At 42.2% G+C, this 15,148-nt stretch overlaps 3 protein-coding genes across 6 annotated transcripts in view; 2 read left to right on the forward strand and 1 right to left on the reverse strand.

The window, feature by feature from the left end:
- SUB1 (SUB1 regulator of transcription) overlaps positions 1–15,148 on the forward strand; it is a 414,045-nt gene that overhangs the window by 252,079 nt on the left and 146,818 nt on the right. The gene's annotated exons all lie outside the window — the stretch shown is intronic.
- LOC133379782 (rRNA/tRNA 2'-O-methyltransferase fibrillarin-like protein 1) overlaps positions 1–15,148 on the forward strand; it is a 111,677-nt gene that overhangs the window by 33,123 nt on the left and 63,406 nt on the right. For 2 of the 3 annotated variants that reach the window (XR_009761262.1, XM_061615729.1), the window contains exon 2: positions 7,194–7,269. Coding sequence is in view for 2 of the 3 variants with exons in the window: in XM_061615729.1 (XP_061471713.1) it covers positions 7,194–7,269 (76 nt within the window). In the remaining variant the exon portion in view is untranslated. Of the gene's footprint in view, positions 1–7,193; positions 7,270–11,566; positions 11,733–15,148 lie in introns of those variants that run through there. The other variant, XM_061615717.1, reaches the window with a different exon arrangement.
- MTMR12 (myotubularin related protein 12) overlaps positions 1–15,148 on the reverse strand; it is a 71,725-nt gene that overhangs the window by 10,905 nt on the left and 45,672 nt on the right. For both annotated transcript variants that reach the window (XM_061615680.1, XM_061615671.1), the window contains 6 exons: positions 14,696–14,819; positions 11,666–11,741; positions 10,857–10,963; positions 8,649–8,773; positions 7,924–8,002; positions 7,600–7,670 (listed from right to left, as the gene is read on the reverse strand). In XM_061615680.1, coding sequence (XP_061471664.1) covers positions 7,600–7,670; positions 7,924–8,002; positions 8,649–8,773; positions 10,857–10,963; positions 11,666–11,741; positions 14,696–14,819 — 582 coding nt within the window. The remainder of the gene's footprint in view (positions 1–7,599; positions 7,671–7,923; positions 8,003–8,648; positions 8,774–10,856; positions 10,964–11,665; positions 11,742–14,695; positions 14,820–15,148) is intronic.

Raw genomic sequence — 15,148 nt, forward strand, 5'->3', positions numbered from 1 at the left:
CACCTCATCGGGGAGACCATTCCACAGTTCGGGAGCCACAACCGAAAAGGCTCTATTTCTAGTCACCATCCTCCGAGCTTCTTGATGGGATGGTACTCGGAGGAGGGCCTTAGATGTTGAGCGCAGTGTCCGGGTAGGTTCATATTGGGAGAGGCGCTCCACCAGGTATTGCGGTCCCATGCCGTGTAAGGCTTTATAGGTCAAAACCAGCACTTTGAATTTAGCCCGGAAACAAACAGGAAGCCAGTGCAGACGGGCCAAAACAGGTGTTATATGAGCGGACCTTCTGGTCCGCGTCAACAATCTGGCCGCTGCATTCTGGACTAACTGTAGTTTCCGAACTATCTTCAAGGGCAGCCCAACGTAGAGCGCATTGCAGTAGTCCAATCTAGAAGTTACCAGAGCATGAACGACTGAGGCGAGGTCATCACTGTCCAGATAGGGACGTAGCTGGGCTACCAATCGGAGATGGTAGAAAGCATTCCGTGCCACTGAGGCTACCTGAGCCTCAAGAGACAAGGAAGGGTCGAAAAGAACTCCCAAGCTACGAACCTGTTCTTTCAAGGGGAGTGTAACCCCATCCAGAACAGGGTGAACATCCACCATCTGGTGTTCGCTGCACCTACAGTAATGTGTTCCCTTGAAGGTCATGTCACTTTTTTCCAATGATCTCGCTTTGCCCTACTATCCCACAAGCAGATGGAACAAGGGTACTTCGTGTATCCACTTTGCTGCCCAAGCAAGAAGTTCACCATCTTCAGATCAACACAAATAGACCACTGGTGCTCATCATAGCAGAGCTTCTGCAAGACCATTTTGATATTTTCATATTCTTCTTTAAGTTTTGTTGAGTGAGCAATTGGAAGAGATGCATAGCGGTTACCATTTTGCAATAAAACATATTTCAAGCTTCTCGTGGAGCTGTCTATAAAAAGCCGCCAATCTTCTGGTCGATATTCCAGTAGTCCCATTTGGAGAAGAAGTCCAGGAATGTTATTGCAGTATACAAGTTCTTCATCTTGGCTGAAGTATGGAAGAAGTCCCTCCTCTCTTGTCCGACAAGCTGTTATGTTAGCTTCCAGCTGTAGACAGTTCTTTTCCATTAGCCTGGATGCTAAAAGTTCAGATGCTTGCTTTGGCAGACTGAGGTCTCGTATCAGAACATTGAGTTCCTTTTGGGAGAACTGCTCAGGTGTTGAAAAGCTTTCTTCATATCCACTTCCAGGGCTACCACCTGTGCTACACTCCACGTCCAGCATTTCTTCAACATCTGACAATGGAAGGTCAGGCAAGTAAGGTAAACACTGGTATGGGAACGTCTTCGCTGTGTGGCACAGGTTGCCTTGCTGAGTCCAAATCAGGATACTCCCACTTATGTTTCTTGTAGCGATTGAAGCCCTTCATATTCACAACACAAAAATAACAATCATCGTGATGGTTTTGTGGCTCTCTCCACACCATAGGCACACCAAAGTTTAAACGTTTCCTTTCTCCATTTTTCCACTGTTGTAGGCACTCTACACAGGTTTTGCAAACCTTATGGGGAGCCCACTCCAAAATAAGCAAGATATGCTTGTTTTACAAAGTCAGTGATGTTTTTTCTTTTTTTTGCAGAGTGTAGCAGAAAGCATTAAGATTGTTTAAGCAGCCTCTTCGTGACGAACTCATATTCCTCTTCAAAAAAAAAAAGTATCAATATGATATTATATGCAATGGATAAACTAGCAAAACAATGTTCAAGAGTAAAAAGACAGACCAAACCCTGCTGCATATGTCAGCAGCTACAGGTCGTATTGGGATACAATCGTCATTTGAGGAGTATCCATTATCTCAAAAACTAGAGCCAATTCGGCAAAACTAATGTCATTTTTGGATTTAGCACCCCCAAAATACCCTAAAGTCATTCAAACATCCTTGGCAACTAAAAAAAATTTTTTTTTGTTGGGCTGTGTAATGATTTGAAACGAATGCTGATGAAAGTTAAAGAGGAAAGCACAAAAGCAGGACTACAGCTGAACATCAAGAAGACTAAAGTAATAACAGAACATTTATGTAACTTTAAAGTTGACAATCAGGATATTGAACTTGTCAAGGGTTATCAATACCTCGGCAGTCATTAACCAAAATGGAGACAATAGTCAAGAAATCAGAAGGCGGCTACGACTGGGAAGGTCAACTATGAGAGAACTAGAAAAGGTCCTCAAATGCAAAGATGTATCACTGAACACTAAAGCCAGGATCATTCAGACCATGGTATTCCCAATCTCTATGTATGCATGGGAAAGTTGGACAGTGAAAAAAGCGGAAAAGAGAGAAATAAACTCATTTGAAGTGTGGTGTTGGAGGAGAGCTTTGCACATACCATGGACTTCAAAAAGCCAAATACTTGGGTGTTAGAACAAATTAAGAACATAAGAAGAGCCTGCTGGATCAGGCCAGTGGCCCATCTAGTCCAGCATCCTGTTCTCACAGTGGCCAACCAGGTGCCTGGGGGAAGCCCGCAAGCAGGACCCGAGTGCAAGAACACTCTCCCCTCCTGAGGCATCCGGCAACTGGTTTTCAGAAGCATGCTGCCTCTGACTAGGGTGGCACAGCACAGCCGTCACGGCTAGTAGCCATTGATAGCCCTGTCCTCCATGAATTTGTCTAATCCTGCAAATGTTAGTTCAGGTTCAGGGATCTGCCCTATATCTTCCACTGTGAAGACAGATGCAAAGAATTCATTTAGCTTCTCTGCAATCTCCTTATCGTTCTTTAGTACACCTTTGACACCCTTATCATCCAAGGGTCCAATCGCCTCCCTAGATGGTCTCCTGCTTTGAATGTATTTATAGAATTTTTTGTTGTTGGTTTTTATGTTCTTAGCAATGTGCTCCTCAAATTCTTTTTTAGCATCCCTTATTGTCTTCTTGCATTTCTTTTGCCAGAGTTTGAGTTCTTTTTTATTTTCTTCATTCGGACAAGACTTCCATTTTCTGAAGGAAGACTTTTTGCCTCTAAGAGCTTCCTTGACTTTGCTCGTTAACCATGCTGGCATCTTCTTGGCCCTGGCGGTACCTTTTCTGATCTGCGGTATGCACTCCAGTTGAGCTTCTAATATAGTGTTTTTAAACAACTTCCAAGCATTTTCGAGTGATGTGACCCTCTGGACTTTGTTTTTCAGCTTTCTTTTTACCAGTCCCCTCATTTTTGTGAAGTTTCCTCTTTTGAAGTCAAATGTGACCGTGTTGGATTTTCTTGGCAATTGGCCAGTTACATGTATGTTTAATTTAATAGCACTGTGGTCACTGCTCCCAATCGGTTCAACAACACTTACATCTCGCACCAGGTCCCGGTCCCCACTGAGGATTAAGTCCAGGGTTGCCGTCCCTCTGGTCGGTTCCATGACCAACTGGTCTAGGGAATAGTCATTTAGAATATCTAGAAACTTTGCTTCTTTGTCATGACTGGAACACATATGCGGCCAGTCTATGTCCGGGTAGTTGAAGTCACCCATTACTACCACATTTCCTAGTTTGGATGCTTCCTCAATTTCATATCTCATCTCAAGGTCTCCCTGAGCATTTTGATCAGGAGGACGATAGATCGTTCCCAGTATTAAGTCCCTCCTGGGGCACGGTATCACCACCCACAACGATTCTGTGGAGGAGTCTGCCTCTTTTGGGGTTTCGAGCTTGCTGGATTCAATGCCTTCTTTCACGTATAGAGCGACTCCGCCACCAATACGTCCTTCCCTGTCCTTCCGATATAGTTTATATCCAGGGATAACCGTATCCCACTGGTTTTCTCCATTCCACCAGGTCTCCGTTATGCTCACTATATCAATGCTCTCCTCTAAGACCAAGCACTCCAGTTCTCCCATCTTGGTTCGGAGGCTCCTAGCATTAGCGTACAGGCACTTGTAAGCAGTGTCTCTCTTCAAGTGTCTTTGGCACTTGTGGTTTGGCCTGTGGTAATTTTGCTCTTCTGAATTTATATCCTGTGCCCCTGCTCTCACAATGCCTACTTCTAGGCCTACCCCTTTTAAAATTTCATCATTTCTTTGGTTTTTATCCCAGGGGGGAGGTTTATTCCGAACCGGACCTTTCTCAGCTCCTGTCGGGTTTCCCCCCTCAGTCAGTTTAAAAGCTGCTCTGCTACCTTTTTAATTTTAAGTGCCAGCAGTCTGGTTCCATTCTGGTTCAAGTGGAGCCCGTCCCTTTTGTACAGGCCCGGCTTGTCCCAAAATGTTCCCCAGTGCCTAACAAATCTAAACCCTTCCACCCGACACCATCGTCTCATCCACGCATTGAGACTGCAAAGCTGGGCCTGTCTGGCTGGTCCTGCGCGTGGAACCGGTAGCATTTCAGAGAAAGCCACCTTGGAGGTCCTGGCTTTCAGCATCCTACCTAGCAACCTAAATTTTGCTTCCAGGACCTCACGGCTGCATTTCCCCATGTCGTTGGTGCCAACGTGCACCACGACCACTGACTCCTCCCCAGCACTGTCTACCAAACTATCTAAACGACGGGCGATATCCGCAACCTTCGCACCAGGCAGGCAAAACACTTTGCGGTCTACACGCCCATCACACACCCCACTGTCTATGTTCCTAATGATCAAATCACCCACTACAAGGATCCCTCCACCCCCTGGAGATATATCCTCGGCATGAGAGGATAGCTGCTCATCCCCCAAGGAATGGGTCCCTTCTAAGGGATCGTTTCCCTCTTCCTCAGCTGGATGCTCTCCTTCCCCGAGACCATCGTTCTCCATGATAGCAGGAGAGCTATCATCGCTGGAGTGGGACACAGCTATAACGTCCCTGAAGGCCTCCTCCACACACCTCTCTGCCTCTCTCAGCTTTTCCAGGTCTGCCACCTTGGCTTCAAGGAAATGAAGTCGTTCCCGGAGAGCCAGGAGCTCATTGCACCAAGAGCACACCCACGACTGCTGTCCAACAGGCAGATAGTCGTACATGCTGCAGGCTGTGCAAAACACTGGAAAGCCCCCACACGCCTGCTGGCTTCTTACCTGCATAGTTTTGTTTGAGGTTTATTACGTCAATAGGTTGGAGACTGTGGTTTAGTTGAGGTCAGGGAACAGAAGGGCAGAGTGGGGGGCCCTGGCCTCCTCGCCGTGCTGCTGAACTCGCCTTGACGCTTTGTCAGCTGGGGCCTTGACGCTTTGTCAGCTGGGGCCTTAAACCAGAACTATCACTAGAAGCTAAAATGATGAAACTGAGGTTAACATACTTTGGACACATCATAATGAGAAGACATGATTCACTAGAAAAGACAGTAATGCTGGGGAAAAACAGAAGGAACTGAAAAAAGAGGAAGGCCAAACAAGGAATGGATTGATTCCTTAAAGGAAGCCACAGACCTGAACTTACAAGATCTGAACAGAGTGGTTTGTAACAGATGCTATTGGAGGTCGCTGATTCATAGGGTTGCCATAAGTCGTGACTGATCTGAAGGCACGCAAAAACAAAGATGTTGTCCATAGCCAGTCATTTTAGGAATTGGTTTTTATTGTTTTTAAATGTTTTTACATTGCTGTACATCTCCTGATATTTTGTAAGAGTATAACACTCTGTGAATAAATAAAATAATCTTAATATAAGCAACGCTGAGAAACAGTGACTTACAACTCAATCCTATGCATGTCTAGTCAAAAAGTCTCAGTAACTCCCAGGTAAGTGTTTATAGGATTGCACTGTGAAGGTATTTAATGAATCAGAAATTGCTCTTTGAAACCTTAGTTGCTTACTAAATTATGAGAACCATTCCAGGAAGACCCTAGTAAGAGACTGAGAGAAGACCATCGATTGCTATATCTAACAATAGATTCATGCTAGTGGAAGTTTTTTCATCAATCCTACCTAATGCACCCTCTGTGCCCCTTAACAAACGCTCCCATGAGCTGGGGATCCTTGAACAGTATGGGATATGATGCAATAGGCCACAGCAGACAGAGAGATCACATAAAATTAAGTGCCTTCCCCTTACCCAATACAAAGCTATCATTGAAAGCAACCACTCACAGACTCCTCCTAATCTCTTACCAATGTTTATATTACCCTACTGAGTTTGTGAATTCCCTCCCCATAGTGAATTCTTCTCTTCTGCCTATACTGCACTTGAGACATTCTGCAAGAGACATTATCCACAGTTAACACTGACAAGAGTTAGGGATTGTGGTTTGAGTTCTTATTCTGTGTTCACCAATACTAACTATCGTCAGCCCTTTCACCCTGCTGCAGCAAAGGGGAAGAAAAACATGGCCCATTAAATCTCCATGGCCTGGAGATGTAGCATAACTGCTACCTGGCCCTCCTTCACCACCATCTTCTTCAGTAGAAAACATTTTATGCAAATAAGAATTACTGCCTGCATTAGTTTGTCCTGCTCCTACCCTATTCCTTTTGTATCAGTTATACTACATTATAAGCCTGCAGTCAGAGACTGTTTTCTTAACCTTTGTACAGTGTATAGAAAACTTAGGAGCTTCGTAATAATCCAACAGTCATGTGACTGAACCCACTGCTAGGAAAGAGTGCCAGACATATAAGCAAGCTTGTTATGCTCTGAGTTGTAAAACTTGATACCGAGCACATCATCCCAAATGTGACATGTACTCTCTCATATCAATAATTTATTGCAGGGATGGGAACATATAATCTGGAAACATCTAGAGGGCCACAACTCCCATCATCCTTGACCACCGGTCATGCTAGCTGGGGCTGATGGGTTTTGTTGTCCAGCAACATCTGGAGGGCCACAGGTTCTCCAGCGCCAACTTCACACATTCCTGTGAATTCAGCTTAAGAAACCCGTTTCTCCAGCAATGATCTACGAGAACAGTTTTCCACCTATAGTATGGAAATTAAATCGAGCATCTTGCATGCCTATTCAACAGCAGATGCTGTATACTTCAAGTAAACTTGAACTGCAATACCCACAGGATAGCTCTGCAAGTACCTAAACAATTTGTTGTGAACCAACAGAACTATCTGGCAAGTGAGCATACTTTGGCTTCAACTCACAGACCATTTGACCTGGTCTCTTTCTTGGGGGCAGGGAGAGGAAGTCACCATGAGATCTTAAACTGCTCTTGGCAAATTAATGCCTAAGTACAGTGCACCTTCCTGAGAAGTACTGCAAACAAATAAGGGTACCACCCAAAGCTAAGCTTTGTTTTATTTATTTCAGCAAGGAAGAATGTACCATTGAAATCAATGGCTCAGTTCTGTTCTTTGGCTGGACTGTGCTCCAAGTATTCCATGGGGTAAGGCTGAAAAACTTATGATCTTCTGAATATACATTTAACATAGGAAGTATTTGACTCAGCTGTAACTCTTCAATTATTCAACTATTCCTCTTTGAACAATCCTCTCGGGCTGAAGCTATGTCAAATGTCACCTACAAAAGAGACTGCAACAGCAGTGCAGCTGTCACACATCTCTGCAACTTTAAATAATTTCAGGGTAACTCTAAAAATAGAATGCAGTTCATGAAACTCAACGCTTTTCTTCTTGTATTTGAGAACTACAATATATTTCAGCTACTCAGAAAAAGCTGAGGCAGACAGGAGAGGAGGATGTAGTCACTGACTTACCTATAAGGAGAACATTGGTATTCTGTGCTTCTAGCAGCTCAATAATCTCTACTGCTTTTCTCAGACATCTCCTAGAAGAACATGGAATACAATTACCTTAAATGGAAGGGCTTAATTATGATGTAAAGACAGTGATGATATTATTTAAGGATCCTATACTGATGCTTACATCTCAGAGCTAATTAAGATTAAGTTTGGCATTAAAAATGTGGAGATGCATATTTTAAAAGTCCTATGAAGTATTACAGACTGGCTGGTTTATTATAGTATAAACTATTCTAGGTATACCTACAGATGCAGATTATGAAGTAGGGTATAACTAACCTTATGATTTCTAGCCAATTTGTACTCTCCAATAATGAAAACCATTTTACATCAGTATCCCAGAAGTCTGCACTGTTATCTGTTTTTTAAAAAAGAAATGATTTTAGTTACTTCTGGTGGCAACTGGCACTATACATCAATAAAGCAGAAGATTTCAGACACAGTGATGCTTGAGATATATATTCACTGTTATGTTGCATATGCTGGTCAAAATACAATGTAGGACATCAACAGAAATGATAGCACAGCTCAAAAGAAAGATGCAAGAGAACAAAGAAAAAGTACAGGATTAAAACCAAATGTGGAACACCAACAGCAAGAGGAAAGTAGTAGAAATCCTTAAAACACTAAGAGATAGGACTGAACAAGGAGAGAACAGAATAAAAAATCAGCAATCAGTAGTATTAAGCAGAATATAGGTCTAAGAGCACTGAAGTTCGATGCAGCTGTCTTATGTAAAGTGGTATTTTGATATGGCTCTTCGTGCTTAAGAACTGGTGAACCCTGGTTTTAGATATACTACACTAGATCATGCATTTGTGAATAGCTAACTTTCCTGAAGCAGTTCCTTTACACATCAAAAAGCAGAATACCAGTTCAGTTACAAATGTCAAATACAAAATTTATAGCCAGTGTGGTGATTATTTAAACAAAATACATTACTGCCTTGCTTTAGGAAGTCTAAAATATTCTTCTATGGTACGCTCGATATAGTTTTCACTTACCTATTAGGAACAGCTGTTTAAATCTGCTGTATGCAACTTGGATCTCTTGCAGAGATGGGAAACTGCTTGAAAGGTCATCAACTTTCATGGCTTCATAAGGAGGCTTATCAATTGTCTTATACATTCTGTAGAACACATCAGAACGTCTTATTTGAAAGGCTTAATAGTGACTATTAATGAAGCAAGCTTGCAATCCAACTTTTTACATATCAATACATAGGCCTGATTTGGTTTTGGTGCTATACCAAAATGGTACGCAAACAATCCTGCTCAAGCCTTGTGCACCCTCTTCCTTGCTGTCCCTCTAACATATACCAAGAGGAGAATGGCAGTACCTGCTTCCATTTTTTTTAAAATCACAGATTGGCTTATAACCAGAATCAGAAACCATGCCTTGATCATCATTTGTTTCTGTAAACAACAATTTAAACTAACTAGTTTGTTACATGAGAACTAAGCCAATGTACAGACTTGTAATCTCCATGTCTTAAAGGATGGTTGTCAGGTAGATTCTGGATAGAAGCCACCTCAACTTCATGAATATGCCTTCATCTCTTATAGCAAGAACCAGTTTCAGGCACTGTATTAGATCAGTGGTGGGCCAAAGGAAGATCAGGAACCAATGGTAGATATAGGGCAGGGCTAACCAATGTAGTCCAATATCTGGAGGGGCACCACAACTCCCATCAGCCCCAGACAATGCTGTCAATGACCAGGGATTATGTAAATTGCAGACCAACACCATATGGAGGACACCAGATTGGCTACCCAAGATCTGTGATTTTTAGTAGGTTTGGAAGAATGTTTCTAACTCCCAATTATCCAAAAAGAGCAACTAAAAAGCTTTTCCCCCTCTGAAAAGAACACTTGGGGCAAAACCAGGTGGAAGTTTTTGAGTGAAATGATTTGTTAGCTTGGCTCTGGTACAGATCAGATACGTAGGCTCAGAGAAATTCAGTTCCTTAATTCTTAGCATAGGTCTATCCAGCTGAGCCATTCTTTCATACCTGGCTCTAGTTGACGAACCACAGGATTCTTGTAAAAAAGCAAAGTACACCCTGCAAGCCTGATGTCTGCTCACCCCTGTACTAGACATTGTTTTTTTGGGGGGGGGTAGTCATGGGGGCTCAGTCATGGGGCAACGTATTTGCCCTATGAACTCAGTTTACTGCCTCTCAATGCATATTTCAACAGCTGCTGTGGCATCCTGAAGATATGAACATCTGAACAGGTTTTTAGCCTTTATACTGCCAAAGTCCATTTCTGTTAAGTGCTAATCCATTCATATAAGTCATGTTTTCTAAGCTACCTGTTACTACAACTTTTTATATATAGGAAAAGCTTGCCTTATACTGAATAAACAGTTTCCCGGAGTACCAAGTATAAGAGCTGATATGAAATGAAAGACAATAGAAGCTTAATTAGAATACCCTTCTATGCAATTATTGCAGAGAAAAACAAGGCTTTCCCCTTTTAGGTAAGGAATAAAAAGTGAAGTTGTATTACAACTTCCATCATCCCTGACTGACCATGACAGCCATGTTGGCTGGGGCTGATGGGTGTTCTACTCCAACAGCTTCTGGAGGGCCCCAGATTGCCTATTCCTGATCTATATAGGAAGAACTAAGCTAGATATACTTGGGTTCATGGTGCCTTTGTTGAATATCCCAGTTATATTGTAAAAACTGTACTTCTGTTGTTTATAATGGCCTATAGCTAGAATGAAATAATGAATTCACTCCATTTAACAAATTGTACCACTGATTTATATGTTTATAGTCTTCTTCCTCCAAAGTTCAAGGCAGCTTACAAAACAAATTCTAAAGGCAAAGTGATACAGTTTATGTTTTTAGATGTCCTCTTCAAGGCAAGCCCTATAGCTGTCAACGATCAGATACTCCAGGGAATCTCACCACTGTGCATTTGATTGGCACCTGGGCTATTGGTTTTTTTTGTCCAGTATGCATACTAAAAAATATAAAGAAACAATACCAACAGCCACGTATGGCAGACAGTAGCTTATTTGGCCTAAGTCACTCGTCTTTAGGAATGAAAGTGAAGTTTACAGCACCCTTAAGATAACAGTACAATGAACAGAATCCCAGTCAAATCTTTTCAAAATAACCATGTATATAAAGCAGAAGTGAAATAAAGCCTGGTGAGAAGGTCGTCGCCAATACTTTAACTGATAGAAAAGCTACTACTGACCCCTCTAAGAAGATTTTCTGCATTTGTAAAGTGTTGTCATCTTGTTCTTTGGGTAAATTAGACATCTTGAGAAGAGCAGCACCACTGTGGCAAGACCAACACCAAATCTGCAACACACATTTATAGTCAGAATCAGTCAATATTATCTTAGGTAATAAATGCATCACACAGCAAAACAGAGTGAGTATTAAATCACTGCAGCATTTAGACATTAAGTTCAGTTTTCTTTGGAACAGCTGATACCAAATTGCAATAGTTTCTAAACATAATGAGCCAGTTCAGGTGATCCTCCAAACTGTGGTTTGGCTGATAGTATGATAGCCTCTACCTCACATGTTCCCTCCCCACTCACTTCCTCATTTCTACAAGCCAGTTTGCCTCCAATCCAGAACTTCAAATTCAAGGCTGAAACAGTTTCCAGTTCTGGTTTTAAGAAAGTTACAGGTTTACATAATTCAAGTGGGAGTGTGCAAGCCTGAGGCTCATTTTCAGTTCTCCAAATCATGGAAGATTGTCTGATTTGATTCACTGAATGTACAGATCTCTCACTTTTCAAATTTTGCGATACCAACCTTTATGCTTATAGTGATACCCAGAAACTAATTTTACACAAATTAGGAAGACATACCCAATATTCAGTTCTGTTTAACTTGTCTCATATCTTGCTCAGCCTCTATTCTTAAACTACACCCTTTTGATATGTTACTCAGATTCTTCAGCTGTGCCAGAACAAGTCTTAAACACACCCTATGTAAAATTCAGTACGTGCCAATAGGAGTCTATCAAGTCTTGTCTGCAAATATACTCACTGGAATTCCTCTTCCTTGATACTGCAAAATGTTCTCTTCAGAGACAGACATGGGAACAACAAAATATGCTGGCAACCTAAAAAAGGTAATTAATTCAAAGTCAACAGCAGCACACTTATGAGAATGAATGTCTCAGGAGCTTTACTTTTCCTAAAATCCTCAAAATGGGATCTAGAGTCCAACAACATTTTGAGGATGCTGTGTTGGTTACCTGGGCTATAGAGTTTGTATCCAGAGATAAGTGACCCTCTGGTGCTCTTTCCCTGCATTCCACCAGGTTTACGTCCACTATACATCTACTCTGCTTTGAAATCAAGCACTCCAGATTGCCTCAGAGAATTCTAGCATTAGAATATAAACATTTATACACAGGCTGTCCAAATGACTTTGGCACTTACTTGTGGTGGTTTGGACTCTTTGAACTTCTATCATGTGCTTCAGCGCTTCCAATGCCTATATCTACCCCTCCCCTTTTGGACCAGCATTTTCATCCTCTAGAAATTATTTATCATGAACCAGATGCTCCTTGGGTCCTTTTGACTTTTACTCCAGCGATCAGTTTAAAATCTGTTTTGCCACCTTGTTCATTTCAGGTGGCAACAAATCTGATTCCATTCTAGTTCAAGTGAAGCCCATTCCTTTTGTACAGGTCCAGCTTTTCCCAAAAGGTTCCCCACAGCCTAACAAATTGAATCACCTTCTCCCAACACTTCTGTCTAATCTACACATTGAGACTACTCAGCCGTGCTTAGTCTAGCTGGCCCTGCACATAGAACAGAGCATTTCAGAAGAGCTACCTTGAAGATCCTAGTTTTAACCTCCAATCTAGCAACCTAAGTTTTGTTGCCAGGACCACACAATTACATCCCCCACTGGAACCATGCACTGTGATCATTGACTGCTTCTCAGATAAAGCATGACATCTGTAACCTTCCCACCAGGCAGACAACTCACCATATCCTCTGTGCAAGATTCTCTCTCCCCTGCTGCAAGAAATTGGGCCCTCCTAAAGGATCACTTCCCTCTTCCTCAAAGCTAGTCCATCATAGTGATAGCAGAATAGCAATCACTCTGGGAGTGAGACACAGCTACCCCCAAATGCCTCTTCCACAAACCTCTCTGGCTCTCTCAGCTTCTCCAGGTCAGCTACATTGGTCTGAAGGGAATAAAATTGTTCCCTGAGGGAAAGGAGTTCACTGCACCAAACACTCACCCATGACTTCTGTCCAGCAGGCAGATAGTTGTACACGTGACATTCTGTACAACTCACTAGATAGAAAGCCAGCAGGGATGCGGAGGGTTATTTGCATACCCATTATTGTTGGGCATTTAATTAATTTACTTGGAAGCTTGGGATTTGTTAGATAAAAAAGAGGGAGCGTAATCTACCTGGTCTCTTTGCCATGTGGAACTCACACCTGCCTAAATTGTTACCTTAACTCTTTGTCACTGGAGCCAAGACACTTCATCAGGTGGGGCTCACTCTTATTCATAGAGCAGGTTCTCTCATTAGCCTGTCCTAAATTCATAGCCCTGGACATCTTTCCCCAACTGCACAAAATTCTAGTGGATAGAAGTATGAAAAGGGGATTTAGGCTATTTAGTGCGTGGACACCCCTCAGCAGGAATGGGACTATAATTCTCACAGTTCAAGACAGCAGGCAAGCAAAACTCAACCAACTGGAAGGGACCTGGTCATGCAGGCAATACAATCTGAACCTCTGTAATGAAACAGGATACTGTCAAAGACTTGTCCCCCTGGGGTCCTTTGTCCTTAGTTCTCCGAGGGGTGTGTGTCTTTGCTTCTGAGAACAGTCCCACTCCTTTGGGCCGCTGCTTCCCAGGCAAACTCTCCCTCTTTCAGGAGTAATTACTTCCGTAGTAACTGCCACCACCCTTCTGGCTAGGTTTCTTTCTCTGAGGGAAGGGACCTCAGAGCCCAGTGTGAATTCCAAGGGATTAACCCTGGTCAATTAACAGTAAAGGTAGCGTTCAGCAGTCAAAGGACTAGATTTAGAATCCTCAGTTCCAAGCCAACACAACACTTATAAAAGAGAATTTATTTAAATGTAAATGAGTTGGTATTTACAAAAGAGAGCAGCGGTTTGTTTCCTTAAAGATATTCACCCACAGATGGGTTACATGAGGCACATTGGCATGACGAAAGGGGAGAGGTTCAATACAGACAACAGAATAAAACAAAGGACTTTCTAGCTAGGTCCTATACTTACATAGATCAGCCCGTTCCCGCAAAAGGCTTTCTCTGTCGCATTTCAGGCAGGCTGAGTAGATGGAACATAGGGAACTCCCTTGGAAGTTTCTCCTTCCTTTTTTATGGAGTTTAACATTCACCAAAGAGGGGGGAAAGCAAACAGTCATCTCCCACCTCTGCAGGGTCTACTCCTTTGAAGGTAAGGGACTTATCTGGCCTCACCCAGGGGTTCTGATCTACCTACCCCTTCTTCCTAACTTCTAATCCCAGGAAACTGATAAGGAATAATAGCTAGGGATCAGTTACATCCCCCTGCCCAGGTTGCAAATTGCTTGTCTAACCCTGAGCTGCGTCCCCCCCCTCCGTGGGGAGTCCTAGGTAATCATGGGCTCCCAGAATCCTCTCTGGTGGCCCATTTCAGCTTGACCAAAGTTAGCTGTACACCACAAAGCTTTACAAGTATTTCAGCAATATCTACTTGCTTGTATGTTTTGAACTGAAGATAATTCACAATTTTAATCAAAGGTATTATATAGTAACTATTAAGTCTGTAAATCCTGTCCCCTGGAATACATACACTATTCTAAGTTGCTTGATGTAAGGGCATACTAAGCATGAAATGTTAAATCAAGAAAGTAGCCTTGGAAATGCTGTATTTATGAATGCTTCTGTTCAAACAGCCCAGCTGAGAACACCTTAAGATAGTAAATTCCCAAATATTTCTTTTCAAACAAATCTGGTCACAGCTTTAAAGAACATAGAAATGGAAATCAGCCTGCATCCATAACAGTGTTAGTAGAAATGTGAGCTAGTCTTACTTTTTAGAAACCTTGTAGTCTTCATTGGAACTCACTGCTTTGAATTTCAGATTTCCTTTGGTCCGTTCCAACTCTTGACGCCAATCCTTAATAGAATCAAACTTTACAGTTTGATTCTTTATTTCTGTCAAAATATAAATTTGTTAGTCATCCTTAAGTGTGCAGCTTGTCAAAATTTTGGTTGATACAAGGACATACATTTGCCATTTAAAAAATAGAAATTAGCTTTTCAAGATGTTTACACAAAGCCACTGATTCAGTCAACAGCCACAACCCTAAAGGGAGACACTTTCACCCAAACTGCTATTTCTACATGTGCAACACTTTTTCTATTTTAATTACTTACAATATCCCCAAACTGCTTTTTGAATTCAGGGCAGCTTGAGGAATATTATTATCATCGTCATCATCTATTACTCACCCTTCACCCAAAGATCCTAGGGCGGATTGCAA

The sequence above is a fragment of the Rhineura floridana genome, chromosome 1 (assembly GCF_030035675.1).
Source record: "Rhineura floridana isolate rRhiFlo1 chromosome 1, rRhiFlo1.hap2, whole genome shotgun sequence".
In the NCBI taxonomy this organism is placed as follows: domain Eukaryota; kingdom Metazoa; phylum Chordata; class Lepidosauria; order Squamata; family Rhineuridae; genus Rhineura; species Rhineura floridana.